General features: G+C 40.7%; 1 protein-coding gene across 1 annotated transcript in view; it reads right to left on the bottom strand.

Annotated features, from left to right (window-relative positions):
• ADGRG4 (adhesion G protein-coupled receptor G4) overlaps positions 1 to 15,497 on the bottom strand; it is a gene marked incomplete at its 5' end in the record, with an annotated part of 115,031 nt that extends 99,534 nt beyond the window's left edge. The window contains 1 exon segment of the mRNA XM_055437667.2: positions 15,428 to 15,497. Within this exon segment, the coding sequence (XP_055293642.2) occupies positions 15,428 to 15,497 (70 nt within the window).
• Between the last annotated feature and the right edge of the window lie 418 nt (positions 15,498 to 15,915).

Here is a 15,915-nt window from a genome sequence, read left to right as displayed (position 1 = left end):
GAAATGCTGGGCTGGAGGAAGCACAAGCTGGAATCAAGATTGCTGGGAGAAATATCAATAACCTCAGGTATGAGGATGACACTACCCTTATGTCAGAAAGTGAAGAAGAACTAAAGAGCCTCTTGATGAAAGTGAAAGAGGAGAGTGAAAAAGTTGGCTTTAAACTCAACATGATCTGAGAAAACTAAGATCATGGCATCTGGTCCCATCACTTCATGGGAAATAGATGGGGAAACAATGGAAACAGTGACAGATTTTATTTTGGGGGGCTTCAAAATCATTGCAGATGGTGGCTGCAGCCATGAAATTAAAAGAAACTTGCTCCTTGGAAGAAAAGCTATGACCAATCTAGACAGCATATTGAAAAGCAGAAACATTACTTTGCCAACAAAGGTCTGTTTAGTCAAAGCTATGGTTTTTCCAGTAGTCATTTGTGGATGTGAGAGTTGGACCATAAAGAAAGCTGAATGCCAAAGAATTGATGCTTTTGAACTGTGGTCTTGGAGAAGACTCTTGAGAGTCCCTTGGACTGTAAGAAGATCCAATCGTCCAGCCTAAAGAAGATCAGTCCTGAATATTCATTGGAAAGACTGATGCTGAAGCTGAAACTCCAATACTTTGACCAGCTGATGTGAAGAACCGACTCATTTGAAAAGACCCTGATGCTGGGAAAGATTGAAGGCAGGAGGAGAAGGGGAAGACAGAGGGTGAGATGGTTGGATGGCATCACCGACTCAATGGACATGAGTTTGAGTAGGCTCCGGGAGTTGGTGATGGACAGGGAGGCCTGGTGTGTTGTTGTGTGTCCATGGGGTCGCAAAGAGTTGGACATGACTGAGAGACTGAACAAGGATATTTATTGCAGCATTGTTTGTAATTGAGAAAAAACAGGAAAATCTCTATATCTATCAAGAAGTGACTAGTTAATTGTCATCTGTATACAATGGAGTCATAAAACAAAGTAGATGTATAGAGTCGTGGAGTGATTTCCAAAGTTTACTGTTATGTGAAATGGGAGTTACATAAATGGCAGAAAGTATTATCTATGTGCCAGATCCTATTTCAAAAATAAGAGAAAAATGTGTGTGCTGGCAAACACTAGAAAAAATCTGAAAGAATATATACCAAACAGATAAGAATGAGTATATTTAGGTTTGAGGGTTTAGGGGGATTTTTACTTTCTGTGTTATTTATTTCAATAATGTTTGCAATCGCTTCTCGGCCTTTTGGCTAAGATCAAGTGTAATAATGTTTGCAATCTTTATAAATAAGGCATCATATTTCTAATCAGAAAAAAAGGTGGATGTGTGGATAAATGATAGATAGATAGAAACCACTTGTGGCCATACTTGGGGTTCTGCAGATAGAGGTATCCTCTGCTTGTGTGTGTGTGTTAGTTGCTCAGTCATGTCCGACTCTTTGCGTCCCCATGGACTGTAGCCTGCCAGGCTCCTCTGTCCATAGAATTCTCCAGTCAACAATACTGGAGTGGGTTGCCATTTCCTTTTCCAGGGGATCTTCCCAACCCAGGGATCGAAGCCAGGTCTCCTTCATTGCAGGCAGAATCTTTACCATCTGGGCTACTTTGAGCAGAAATGTGGTGTAGTAAAATCCATAAAGGCCAGATTCAGGTTCCAGTCTTAACCCTCCCCTAGCTGCATGAACATGGGAAATGAATGCAGGTAAAAGCATTTAAATATTTTAAATTTCTTTATTAAAGTATAGTTGATTTACAGTGTTATTTAGCCTCAGGTGCACAGCAAAGGGATTCAGATATATACACACACATTCTTTTCCAGATTTTTTTCCATTATAGGTTATTATAAGATATTGAATATAATTCCTGGTGATATATGGTTATCTATGCTAGCTCAGCTGGTAAAGAATCCACCTGCAACACGGGAGACCTGGGTTCGATCCTGGGCTGGGAAGATCCCCTGGAGAAGGGAAAGGCTACCCACTCCAGTATTCTGGCCTGGAGAATTCCATGGACTGTATAGTCTATGGGGTCGCAAAGAGTCAGACACAACTGAGCAACTTTCACTCACTCACTCACTTCACTCATGATGTATATAATTGTGTGTATATAGTAGTGTGTACATGTTAATCCTAAATTCCTAATTTATCCCTCTCCCATGCGAAAGCTTTTAAGACAGTATCTGGCACATAGTGAGCACTATATGAATGTTAAATAAACTAACATCACTTCTCTGTGTCTCGTTCCTCCATGGTAAAACAGGAGGAATAATGACCTACCTCGCAGGGAAAAGTAACAATTTCAGGCAATAACTAACGCTTTGTTCACCTATGTGAGAAAGTTGATAAACTGTAAAGCCCCGTATAAATGTCAGCTGCCCTGTTTGCCATTGTCATTATCAGAGGTCTCTTCTCCCACCAACTCTTTCGCGCCTTCATACATGCAAGCACATCCACACTGAGCCTTTTCTGCAGCCTCCAGGCCCCAAGCAGGGCTCCAAGAAGGCCGGGCTGTGATGAGGTGGAACAGGAGCTTTGTCCTTCTGTTTGGCCAGCCAACCAGCGTTCTCTGCCGGGCCTCTCCAGGGCCTGCTTCAAAGCCACTTGTGTCTTTGCATATGATTATGCTATCCACTGCAGATGTCTGCTTGGATGCTGCCATCTGTTCCCTGGCAACTTTCAAGTTCAAATTGCATGATTGCTCACCTGAAGTGTGTTCTCTCTTGATTTGGTTCCTCTATGTCTTTTTGCCTCTACCCTCTGTTTCCTTTTATTTTAAATTACATTTATTGTTTTTCCTACTTTAGAAAAAGAAGTGCTTTTTTCCATTATAAAAGTGATACTGCACATGCTTTTTAAAAGAAAAAATGGAAAGTATTAGAAAGTAAAAAGATAATAAAGTCAGCCAGAGTTCCACTACCCAGAGACAACCACTGTAAACATTTTACAATATTTGCATTGTTCCATACATGGGTTTTGCTTGTTTCTATGTTACTGAGAACATATTGTGTGAAAAATATGGTGCCCTGCTTTCCTCACTTAACATTATGACATATGTGTTCTCCATGTTAGGAAAACCCTATCATAAACCTCATTTCAATGACAAAGTTACAGCCACCAGGAGTGCCAGGCACCATTGTATTTGTATTGAGAAAACATATAAAATTCACCATTTTACTCATTTTAAAGTGTACAATTCGGTGACATTTAATACAGTCACAATGGTGTACAAACGTCTCTATTATCTATTTCCAAAACACTTTCATAACTCCCAAAGGAAACCCTGTACCAATTAAGTAGTCACTCTCCTCAGCTTGGCCCCTGGCAACCACTAATCTGCTTTTTGTGTCTGTGGATTTGCTTATTCCAGACATTTCACACAAATGAAATCATACAATGTGGCTTTTTGCGTCTGGCTTATTTCACTTAGCATAATGTCTTAAAGGTTCATCCATGTCATAGCGTGTGTCAGTACTTCATTCTTTTATATGGCTGAATAATATTCCATTGCATGGATATACCACTTTTCAAAAATTAATTAATCTATTAATGGATATTTGGGTTGTTTTTACCTTTTGGTTATTACGAATAGTGCTGCTACGAACATTTATGCTATTTGTTGTGCTTGAACATGTTTTCATTGCTTTTGTGTGTATACCTAGGAGTGGGTCATAAAGCAATTTTATGTTTAACTTACTGAGTAACAACCAAACTGTTTTTCACCAGCAATCTATGAGGGTTCCAACTTCTTTACCTCCTTGCCAACCATTGTTTTCTGGGGTTTAAGAAATATTATAGCCATCCTACAGGGTGTGAGTGGTTTCTCGTTGTGAGTTTGATTTGCATTTCCCTAATGACTAATGATATTGACCATCTTTTCATGTGTTTGTTTTATTTACATATCTTCTTTGGTGAAAAGTCTATTGAAAGTCCTTTGCCCATTTTTTAAACTGGGTTGTCTTTTTGTTGTTGAGTTATAAGCACTCTTAATGTATTCTGTGTACTAAGACCTTATGAAATATGTTGAAATATATGACCTGCATATATTTCCCCTTCTGTAGGCTCTTTTTTTTCTTTTTCTTTTCTTTTTTGGCCATGCCATGCGGCATGCAGGATCTTAGTTCCCCAACCAGGGATAGAACTCATGTCCCCTGCAACAAAATTGCTGATTGCCGAAGAATTGATGCTTTTGAACTGTGGTGTTGGAGAAGACTCTTGAGAGTCCCTTGGACTGCAAGGAGATCCAACCAGTCCATTCTAAAGGAGATCAATCCTGGGTGTTCATTGGAAGGACTGATGCTAAAGCTGAAACTGCAATACTTTGGCCACCTCATGCGACGAGTTGATCACTGGAAAAGACTCTGATGCTGGGAGGGATTGGGGGCGGGAGGAGACGGGGACGACAGAGAATGAGATGGCTGGATGACATCACCGACTCTGTGGACATGAGTTTGAGTGAGCTCCAGGAGTTGCTGATGGACAGGGAGGCCTGGCGTTCTGTGATTCATGGGGTCGCAGAGAGTCGGACACGACTGAGCGACTGAACTGAACTGAACTGAACCACAGAACTACCAGGGGCTTCCTGGGTGGTGCTAGAGGTAAAGAATCTGCCTGCCAATGCAGGAGATGCAAGAGATGCAGGTTCGATTCCTGGGTTAGGAAGATCCCCTGGAGGAAGACATGGCAACCCAATCCAGTATTTTTGCCTGGAGAATTCCATGGATAGAGGAGCCTTGAGGGCTACAGTCCATGGGATTGCCAAGAGTCAAACACAACTGGGCAACTGAACACAGCACAGCAACCACTGAACTGCCAGGGAAGTCCCTGTAAACGGCCTTTTAACTTTCTTGATAATCTCTTTTGATGCACTAAAGATTTTAATTTTGATGAAGTATAATTTACCTATTTTTCTTTTGTTCTTGTTCTTTTGGTGTCATTTCTAAAATTCTACTGTCAAATCTACTTCAAGGTCATGATGATTTACCTCTATACTTTCTAATAAAAATTTTATAGTTGTAGTTCTTATATTTAGCTCTTTCACCCATGTTAATTTTTGTATATGGTGTGAACTTCATTCTTTTACCTGTGTTTACATGTATTTTTATGTATACAGTGGATATATGTTTATATATCCAGTTTTCCCATCACTTTTTGTTGAAGATTACTTTTCCTCATTGAATGTTCTTGGTACCCTTGAGACCATTCATTGAGGAAAAAGTTATTAATTGACTAGACATATATGGGTTTCTTTCTGGACTCTAATTCTGTTCCATTAATCCATGTCTATCCTTATGCCAATAATGTATTGTTTTGATCATTGTAGCTTTGTAGTAAGTTTTTAAATCAGGAGGTATGAGTCTTGTAATTTTGTTCTTTTTCAAGGGTGTGTTGCCTATTCAGTGTTCCTTGCAATTCCACATGAATTGTGGGATCAGTTATTCCATGTTTGTAAAAAAGAGCATTGGAATTTTGATAGGGTTTGCATTGAATCTAGAGATCTCTTTGGGGTATATTGCTATCTTAATATTAAATCTATAAACATGGGAGCTTTTCCATTTATTTAGGTCTTCTTTAATTTATTTTAGCAATGTTTGTGGTTTAAGTGTAGAAATCTTTCACCTACTTGGTTAAATTTATTCCTAGACATTTTATTCTTTTAGATAGTATTGTGAACAAAATTGCTTTCCTAATTTCATTTCAGATGCTCATTGCTGGTGCATAGAAATACCACTAATTTGTGTATGTTGATATTGTATCCTGCAACTTTGCTGAATTTGTTTGCTAACTTAAATATCTTTTATTTTAATTCCTGAGGATGTTCTTTATGTAAGATTATATTATCTGTGAATATAGTTTTACTTTTTCTTTCCAGTTTGGATGTATTATTTCTTTTTCTTGCCCAATTGCTTTGACTAGAACTTCCAGCATAATATTGAGTAGAAGTGGTGAAAATGGATATTCTAGTCTTGTTCCTCATCTAGAGGAAAAGCTTTCAGTTTTTCACCATTAAATATGATGTTCACTATGGGGTTTTCATAGATGCCCTTTACAAGTTGAGGAAGTTATGTCCTATTTCTAGTGTGGTGAATGCTTTTATCATGAAAAGTTGTTGGATTTTGTCAAATACTTTTTCTACATCAATTAATATGATCATGTGTCTTTTTCCTTCAATCTATTCATGTAGTGTCTTGTATTGCTACATTAATTTTTATATGCTGAACCACCTTTGCATTCCTGACATAAATTCCACTTGGCCAGGGTAGATAATCCTCTTAATATGCTACTGGATTTTGTCTGTTAGCATTTTGTTAAGAATTTTTGTATCTGAGGGTGTTCAGGGCCGATGCACTGGGATGACCCTGAGGGATGGGATGGGGAGGGAGGTGGGAGGGGGGTTCAGGATGGGGAACAAATGTACACCCATGGCTGATTCATGTCAATGTATGGCAAAAACCACTACAATATTGTAAAGTAATTAGCCTCCAATTAAAATAAATAAATTAATTTTAAAAACAATTTTCGCATCAAAATTCATATGGGATATTGATCTGTATTTTTCTTTTCTCAGGATGTCTTTATCTATCAGCTACCATTTTTAAACCCTCTAGCAGATTGATATAGCAAGATCATGCTCCAGGTCTTTCTCTGGCAGAGCCTGAGGGAAAATAATATTCTTGCCACAATAGTTCAGTTCAGTTCAGTTCAGTCGCTCAGTCGTGTCCGACTCTCCGCGACCCCATGAATCACAGCACGCCAGGCCTCCCTGTCCATCACCAACTCCCGGAGCTCACTCAAACTCATGTCCACAGAGTCGGTGATGCCATCCAGCCATCTCATTCTCTGTCGTCCCCTTCTCCTCCCGCCCCCAAACTTTCCCAGCATCAGAGTCTTTTCCAGTGAGTCAACTCGTCGCATGAGGTGGCCAAAGTATTGCAGTTTCAGCTTTAGCATCAGTCCTTCCAATGAACACCCAGGATTGATCTCCATAGTTACTCAGTATGTAATTTTGTTTTTTGCTAAATTCCAAAGCTGTTTGCCTGACGATGCCAAGTTTAAGCAATTTTTAAGCAGAATTGAATTCACTGAGCATTAAACAATGCCAGTTTCCCCCAGAAGGCTCCTGCTTTTTATTATCTGATTTTCAGGGCAGTAGTATAACTGGAGCCTTGGCCTCTACTGCCAGTTTCCAGTGCCCAGCATAATGGTTGGCGCATAGTAGGTCCTTTATTGCTATATACTGAATATAATGGTTGTGCCCTGTATTAGGGCACTGAGTTGGAGACTAACAAGTGGGTAGATGGAGGGCTGTCCATTGTGCAAAAGTTAGCCATGTGGGTGAAGCATCCGGCATAGGATGAGAAATTCTGAACTACAAACTGAACTTGTGCGCCCTGCCCTCTGTTTTAGAAAATCTTTGGCAAGATATCAAGAGAGAGTTCACTCTCCCTATCAGACCCCAAAAGTAACAAATACATTCATTGTAAAAGTCAGTGAGGGAATTCCTTGGCAGACCAGTGGTTAGTACTTGGCACTGTCACTGCTGTGACCCAGGTTTAATCCCTGGTCGAGGAACTAAGATCCTGCAAGTAGCACAGCCAAAAATAAATAGATGATAGATAGATAGAGAGAGAGACAAATTTTAAAAAATAAAATAAGTAAAAGTCAGTGAATAAAAAGTTGAGAATTCTAGGGACTTTCCTGGTGGTCCAGTGGTTGAGAATCCACACTTCCACTGCAGGGGGCACAGGTTAGATCCTGGGTTGGGGAATAAGATCCTACATGCCATGTGGCCACACACAAAAAAAATTAGAACCCTAAGAGGTAGATAATCAGAATGATTTTTTTTCAGCAAAGTCCCTTTGTTTTCTGAAGACAGGATTAGTAATCATTAGATATGTTCTATACTTGCTTTCCTGTCCTCTCTTGGTAAAGATTCTCCTTGAAATATTAAAGTGTTTCAAAGGTTAGGGGACTGAGATTTCAGGAGCGCTGCTCGGCACCATCTTAGGAGGAGTGAACAAATGGGGTTCCTCCCTGGCCAGGCACTGTGGGCATGATCTGGTCACTGTTTCCCCCAATAAAGTAACCGCTTTCCTGTGTCTGAGTGGAATAAGTTGCCAGGGAGCTGTAAGCAAAGTACCACAAACAACAGAAATGTATTGTCACACAGTTCCGGAGGCTAGAAGTCTGAGGTCAAAGTGTAGGCAGGGTTGTTTCCTTCTGAGGCCCCTGAGGGAAAAATCTGTTCCTGGCCTCTCTCCTAGTTTCTGGTGGTTTACGGGCAATATGGGGTGTTCTGTGGCTTCTGCTACATCACCCTAATTTCTGCCTTTATCCTCCCATGGCCTTCTTCTTGTGTGCCTGTCTGTGTCCAGACAAATGTCCCCTTTGTTTAAGGACCACCAGTCATATTGGATTAGGGGTCCATACTACTACAGCGTAACTTCATCTTTTTAATAATGTACTAATTATGTTTGTAGGAGAAGGCAATGGCAAGCCACTCCAGTACTCTTGCCTAGAAAATCCCATGGATGGAGGAGCCTGGTAGGCTGAAGTCCGTGGGGTCGTTATGGGTTGGACACGACTGGGCGACTTCACTTTCACTTTTCACTTTCACACATTGGAGAAGGAAATGGCAACCCACTCCAGTGTTCTTGCCTGGAGAATCCCAGGGACGGGGGAGCCTGGTGGGCTTCCGTCTATGGGGTCACACAGAGTCGGACACGACTGAAGTGACTTAGCATTAGCATAGCAATTATGTTTGTAATAACCCTATTTCCAAACATGGTCACATTCTCAGGTGCTGAGGGTTAAGACTTCAACATATGAATTGTGGGAGGGATACAATTCAACTCATAATACTGCATAAGACTCAAAGCCCAGCTAACCACCTGGCAATACCTCCTGTCCAAGGAGGGGGAGGAATCAGAGCTCATTTGAGGGAAGGGGCTTCCTAGAGTCGTTGGCTGTACCAGTCCTGTAAAGAATCTGCCGATTCTGCCAAGGGTATACCATGCCTGCCTCAACGAAGGAAATGTCATTACTCATAAAAGGGCTCTTCTGGCTCTTAGTACACAAATCTTTGCAAAAGAGTATCCAAGAGCATTGAAAAATTTAGTAGACCAGCCTTGGCTGTCCAAGTAGATATAGTAGATACGTGCTTGATACTGGGGAGCTCCATTATTCACATCACTGTGGCCATCACATAGACAGCCAGCCACATGATGAGGGCTACTGCCATCCACTGACTATACTTCCCTCTGGTCTTGTGAGTAACCAACTATTCTTTAGATAAATCCTTGTACACTGTGAGATTGCAAATTGGTGCAGTCACTATGTAAAATGGTGCGGAGCTCCTCAAAAAACTAAAAATAGAGTTACCATATGACCCAGCAATTCCACCATCTGGTATATATTTGGAAAAAATGAGAACACTGATTAGAAAAGATACATTCACCCAGTGATCAAAGTAGCACTATTCACATAGCCAAAATATGGAAGGAACCTAAGTGTCCACTGACAGATGAACAGATAAAGGAGGTGTGGTACTTATGGTACAGTTTCCAAACTGAACCTTAATACTGATGCAGCTTAATAAGGCAAAGGGATCCTGACAATGTTGATATGACTAATATTTTGATATTATTGACAATAATATTTTATATAAGTATTAACATTTTTTAAAATATATATATACACACAATGGAATATTATGCATCCATAAAGAGAATGAAATTCAGCCACTTGCAGCAACTCAGATGAACCTAGAGAATATTATGTTTAGTGAAATAAGTCAGACAGAGAGATACACTATGATATCATTTATACATAGACTCTAGAAAGTAACACAAATGAATGTATATGCGAAACAGACTCACAGATATAGGAAATAAACAAGTAGTGGAGGAAGGGATAATATAGGAGTAGGGGATTAAGAATTACACATTATTATTAGAAAATAAGCTACAAGGATATATTATATAGCACAGGCAATTCTAGTCATTATCTTGTAATAATTCTTAATGGATTATAATCTGTAAAAATATTGTCACTATGCGGTACAGCGGAAACTAATATAATATTGTAAATCAATTATACTTCAATAAATTTTAACTAATTTAAACAGATGGTATACTAACCTGGAACTTTACATACAGAAAAAAATTTCCTACCATCAATGAATAAATTTGCCCTCTACAAACGTAAAAACAAAAATGAAAAAAAGCAGGTCTTCCATATATAGAAGCATCCAACTTTGAGCTTCATTTCTCTCACCACTCCAGTCACAGAGTTATCCAACATGGCCTCTCCTCCAGATCATGTATGTGGCTTGCCAAGAGTTCTTGGAATAGGAGGCAGAGGAATCACCTTCACAAAGGTAATGAGATTGTCCCTTCAAATCTTGCATCCAAGGCCCATGTCCCACTCAACAAAATAGATGTTCTTATTCATAAAGCCAGAAGCATCCTGGAACATTCATTTACTCAACAATGATGGTCACTGAGCCCTGATCATGTGGCAGTGTTGGAATACGGTGATGAGTGAACACATGTCCACACCAGGTCCCTGGCCTTAACATTCCAGAGAGAGAGAGAGGCAATCACTCAACAATAGAAGAACTATGAACTCTGAACTGTGCTCTGAAGGAAATGAAAAGGCTGATGAGCTAGAAAATGGGGGAGGAGCGTGGATCAGGAATGTCTACATTCAATCAAATAGTTAAGGACAACCTCTCTGAAGAAGAGTCACTTTAGTCCTAGGAGATGAAAAAGAGCTAGGGTTACAAAGATGTGAAGTAAGAGCGACCCAGACATGGGTAATAGTATATGCAAAGGCCTTGAGATGGGACTGTGCTTGCCACACTCAAGGACTAGAAAGGTGTGTCTGGAGTGAGAGAGAGGAAATGTGGTAGGAAATGAGGCCCAAGAGGCACTGGGAAACCAGACCATGCAGCGCTTTTTAGGGCTAATTACAGAGTATCCTAATTTTGATGGAGATGAGCTGACAAGTTTTGAGTAAAAGAGTGACTGACTTAGTACTTTGAAGGATTTCGCTGATTGCTCTGTTGAATAGGCTATCAAAGAGCAAAAGTAAAAGCTGGGACCCACAAGTCCATTCCCTGTGTCTGCATCTCTATTCCTGCCCTGCAAATAGATAGCTAGTGGAAAACAGCTGTATAGCACAGGGAGCTCAGCTGTGTTGACCTAGAAGGGTTGGATGGGGGATGGTGGGAGGAGGTTCAGGAGGGAGGGGATATATGTATACTTATGGCTGATTCACTTCCTTGTACAGCACAAACTAACAAAACATTGTAAAGCAATTATACTCCAATTTTTAAAAAATAAAAAATTGTTTTTAAAAAGCAGGGAACCCAGAAGCTATTTCTGCTTTATTCTTTCCCTTCTCTTTCCCCTTTCCCCTCCATTCTGCAGCCATTCAGTTCCTGACCTCAGTCTTCACCCGATCCTTGCTGGTACTGCTCTCATCCTTTAGGCCTTATGACAGATTTGGTTTCTTCTTGTTGACCCTTGAAATGCTCTCCATGGACGTGGTTTTCCTCCATACTCTGGCCTCATCCAGCGATGGCATCTGAATCACCTTCTGCCCGATCTAGGCTTGACCTCACCCTGTCTCCCACGAAGACCCTCGCAGTTGGGAAGCTGGAGACTCATCTGTAGTCCGATGGGGACTGTTTCAAGAACCAATTTTTTTTTTCCAGAAAAGATGATGAAGTTCTCACCAATTGAAGGACAATGAAAACACCTGAAGTAACAGGCAAATTTGGCCTTGGAGTACAGAATGAAGCAGGGCAAAGGCTAATAGAATTCTGCCAAGAGAACACACTGGTCAAAGCAAACACCCTCTTCCAACAACACAGGAGAAGATTCTACACATGGACATCACCAGATGGTCAACACCGAAATCAGATTGATTATATCCTTTGCACCCAAAGATGGAGAAGCTCTATACAGTCAGCAAAAACAAGACCGGGAGCAGACTGTGGCTCAGATCATGAACTCCTTATTGCCAGATTCAGACTTAAATTGAAGAAAGTGGGGAAAACCACTAGACCATTCAGATATGACCTAAATCAAATCCCTTATGATTATACAGTAGAAGTGAGAATAGATTTAAGGGACTAGATCTGATAGAGTGCCTGATTAACTATGGACGGAGGTTCGTGACATTGTACAGGAGACAGGAATTAAGACCATCCCCAAGAAAAAGAAATGCAAAAAAGCAAAATGGCTGTCTGAGGAGGCCTTACAAATAGCTGTGAAAAGAAGAGAAGTGAAAAGCAAAGGAGAAAAGGAAAGATATAAGCATCTGAATGCAGAGTTCCAAAGAATAGCAAGGAGAGATAAGAAAGCCTTCCTCAGCGATCAATGCAAAGAAATAGAGGAAAACAACAGAATAAGAAAGACAAGAGATCTCTTCAAGGAAATTAGAGATACAAAGGGAACATTTCATGCAAAGATGGGCTCGATAAAGGACAGAAATGGTATGGACCTAACAGAAGCAGAAGATATTAAGAAGAGGTGGCAAGAATACACAGAAGAACTATACAAAAAAGATCTTCACGACCCAGACAATCACAATGGTGTGATCACTCACACTCACCTAGAGCCAGACATCCTGGAATGTGAAGTGAGGTGGGCCTTAGAAAGCATCACTACGAACAAAGCTAGCGGAGGTGATGGAATTCCAGTTGAGCTATTTCAAATGCCGAAAGATGATACTGTGAAAGTGCTGCACTCAATATGCCAGCAAATTTGGAAAACTCAGCAGTGGCCACAGAACTGGAAAAGGTCAGTCTTCATTCCAATCCCCAAGAAAAGCAATGCCAAAGAATGTTCAAACTACCACACAATTGCACTCATCTCACATGCTAGTCAAGTCATGCTCAAAATTCTCCAAGCCAGGCTTCAGCAATACGTGAACCGCGAGCTTCCAGATGTTCAAGCTGGTTTTAGAAAAGGCAGAGGAACCAGAGATCAAATTGCCAACATCTGCTGGATCATCAAAAAAGCAAGAGAGTTCCGGAAAATCATCTGTTTCTGTTTTATTGACTATGCCAAAGCCTTTGACTGTGTGGATCACAATAAAATGGAAAATTCTGAAATTGAAGGGAATATCAGACCATCTGACCCACCTCTTGAGAAACCTGTATGCAGGTCAGGAAGCAACAGTTAGAACTGGTTCCTAATAGGAAAAGGAGTACTTCAAGGTTGTATATTGTCACCCTGCTTATTTAACTTCTATGCAGAGTACATCATGAGGAACCCTGGACTGGAAGAAGCACAAGCTGGAATCAAGATTGTTGGGAGAAATATCAATAACCTCAGATATGCAGATGACACCACCCTTATGGCAGAAAGTGAAGAAGAACTAAAGAGCCTCTTAATGAAAGTCAAAGAAGAGAGTGAAAAAGTTGACTTAAAGCTCAACATTCAGAAAACTAAGATCATGGCATCCGGTCCCATTACTTCATGGCAAATAGATGGGGAAACAGTGGAAACAGTGGCTGACTTTATTTTTCTGGGCTCCAAAATCACTGCGGATGCTGATTGCAGCCATGAAATTAAAAGACGCTTGCTCCCTAGAAGGAAAGTTATGACCCACCTAGATAGCATATTAAAAAGCAGAGACATTACTTTGTCAACAAAGGTCTGTCTAGTCAAGGCTATAGTTTTTCCAGTGGTCATGTATGGATGTGAGAGTTGGACTATAAAGAAAGCTGATCACTGAAGATTGATGCTTTTGAACAGTGGTTGTAGAAGACTCTTGAGAGTCCCTTGGACTGCAAGGAGATCCAACCAGTCCATCCTAAAGGAGATTAGTCCTGGGTATTCATTGGAGGGCCTGATGTTGAAGCTGAAACTCCAATACTTTGGCCACCTGATGCGGAGAGCTGACTCATTATAAAAGACCCTGATGCCGGGAAAGATTGAGGGCAGGAGGAGAAGGGGAGGACAGAGGATGAGATGGCTGGATGGCATCACCGACACAATGGACATGGGTTTGTGTGGACTCCGGGAGTTGGTGATGGACAGGGAGGCCTGGCGTGCTGCAGTTCATGGGGTCGCAAAGAGTCAGACACGACTGAGTGACTGAACTGAACTGAACTGAACCTAAAGCAAACATTGTGTTGATTCATGAATTTGAAGGTTTAAAATCAATACATTTATTGTAATTTTCATTGATCAATGACATTCCTCACAAAACCCATTTTAATCTTCAGCTTTTTCTTCCATGACTTCACTAAATACTTCTAGGTCCCTCTATTCCTAGATCCCTCTTTACCCACCACACACACAAAATCCACTTAGAGTTTGTGTCACACACACCACCACCATACAGGTGTTCAAAGTTTTATAATTTCAAACTGCATTAATTTATTAAATCAACAAATATGTACTGACCGCCTCAGCTGTGTGTCAAGACCTATGCTGGATGCTTTGGATAAAGAAACAGGACAAACATCCTGCCTTTGAGGAAACTGGGAAAAGATAAATCAACATCTTAGCAAGCAGTCAAGGCCAGGTAACAGAGTTGCCACTGTGACCCCTAGATCCAATTTCAAGGTTCATTATAAGAAACAGAGTTTCCCATCAGGCCCTGCACACAGACAGTATTTGTTGCTGATGGCGATGATGATTTGGTATTTTTCCAGAAGATCAGCTCTCAAATCTGAGGGCCATTCCAATTAAACCCGAAGTATATTTCATCAAGGAATTGTCACTCATTGGCATGTATGGCCTTTTAGCTAAAGACTGATGTGCTAAATGAGCAATGTTATCTTACTGAATTCACTTAACATGAATGACATTGCAGTTTTCCAAAACAATCTCACTCTTAAGTCTCCAAATTAGCAGCTACTGCAGTTCAACTGTCTCAATCATCTATTTGCTGCAGAATAGAAACAAAGACAGAATCTATCTCTGTTCTGACCACAGTCTAGTCAAGGGTTGGGCCTCCCAGGTCAGATACACGTTCTTCACCGTGAATCAGTGACCGGCTTTGGGCACACCTCAGCTTTCCCATGTGTATTCTATGATTGTTGCTATATATATAATAGAGATAGGAAGATGATATCATAATGCTCCAGGGAGCTTTAAATAAAGCATTATGCATAAAAGAAAACAGTCTAAAAGTAAAACCAAAGCTTCAGTTAGGTGCGGATTGGCCCCCAAATGGCATTTCAGAGTTTCATTAAGAAATGTCAAAGACAGCAGTAGTCCAAGCTTTTGTCTACTTGAGGCCAGTTCTCCATCCATCACAGGTAATCCTGAGTGAGTGGATTCACTTGCTGAAGCTCCAACTTGTCATATAGCCATATGAACCAACAGGAAGCCGTTAAGAGGCAACCCAACAATTTGTCAAATACTTTATTTCAATAACCTACTGTCCACAAGATATTAAAAGAGTTAATAAGAATACATTTTCTTACCTGAGATAAAGATAAAACTTGACATGAGAATGGTTCCATAAAGCTTCTGATATATAATGTGTTCTTTCAATGTTTAAACCTGCAATCAAAAAACCAGAAATAAGCTGAGCTCAGAGTCAGAACAAACAATTTCCAAGCATGTGTGACTATACTTGTCCTTCACATCCCACACAAGACTTTTCCCATTGCTCAAAGCCAACATTTGTTGTTGCTGATTAGTCGCTCAGTCGTGTCTAACTCTTGTGACCCCATGGACTGTAGCCCTCCAGGATCCTCTGTCTATGGGATTTCCTAGGCAAGAATACTGGAGTGGTTGCCATTTCCTTCTCAAGGATCCCGCCCCAGAAATCGAAACTGCGTCTCCTGCATTGGCAGGAGAGTTCTTTACCACTGAGCCACTAGGGAAGCCCCAAAGCTGACATAGTCAGCCACAATATAGATGCTTGTCTGAGTTATGCAGCTTGGCTGCTGCCTCATCAACTGATTTA

Source organism: Moschus berezovskii, chromosome X, assembly GCF_049115385.1.
Source record: "Moschus berezovskii isolate FMDL1 chromosome X, NW_MosBer_1.0, whole genome shotgun sequence".
Classification (NCBI taxonomy): Eukaryota; Metazoa; Chordata; class Mammalia; order Artiodactyla; family Moschidae; genus Moschus; species Moschus berezovskii.
The sequence above is the reverse complement of the archived record's forward strand: the minus strand, read 5'-3'. Positions and strand labels throughout refer to the sequence as shown.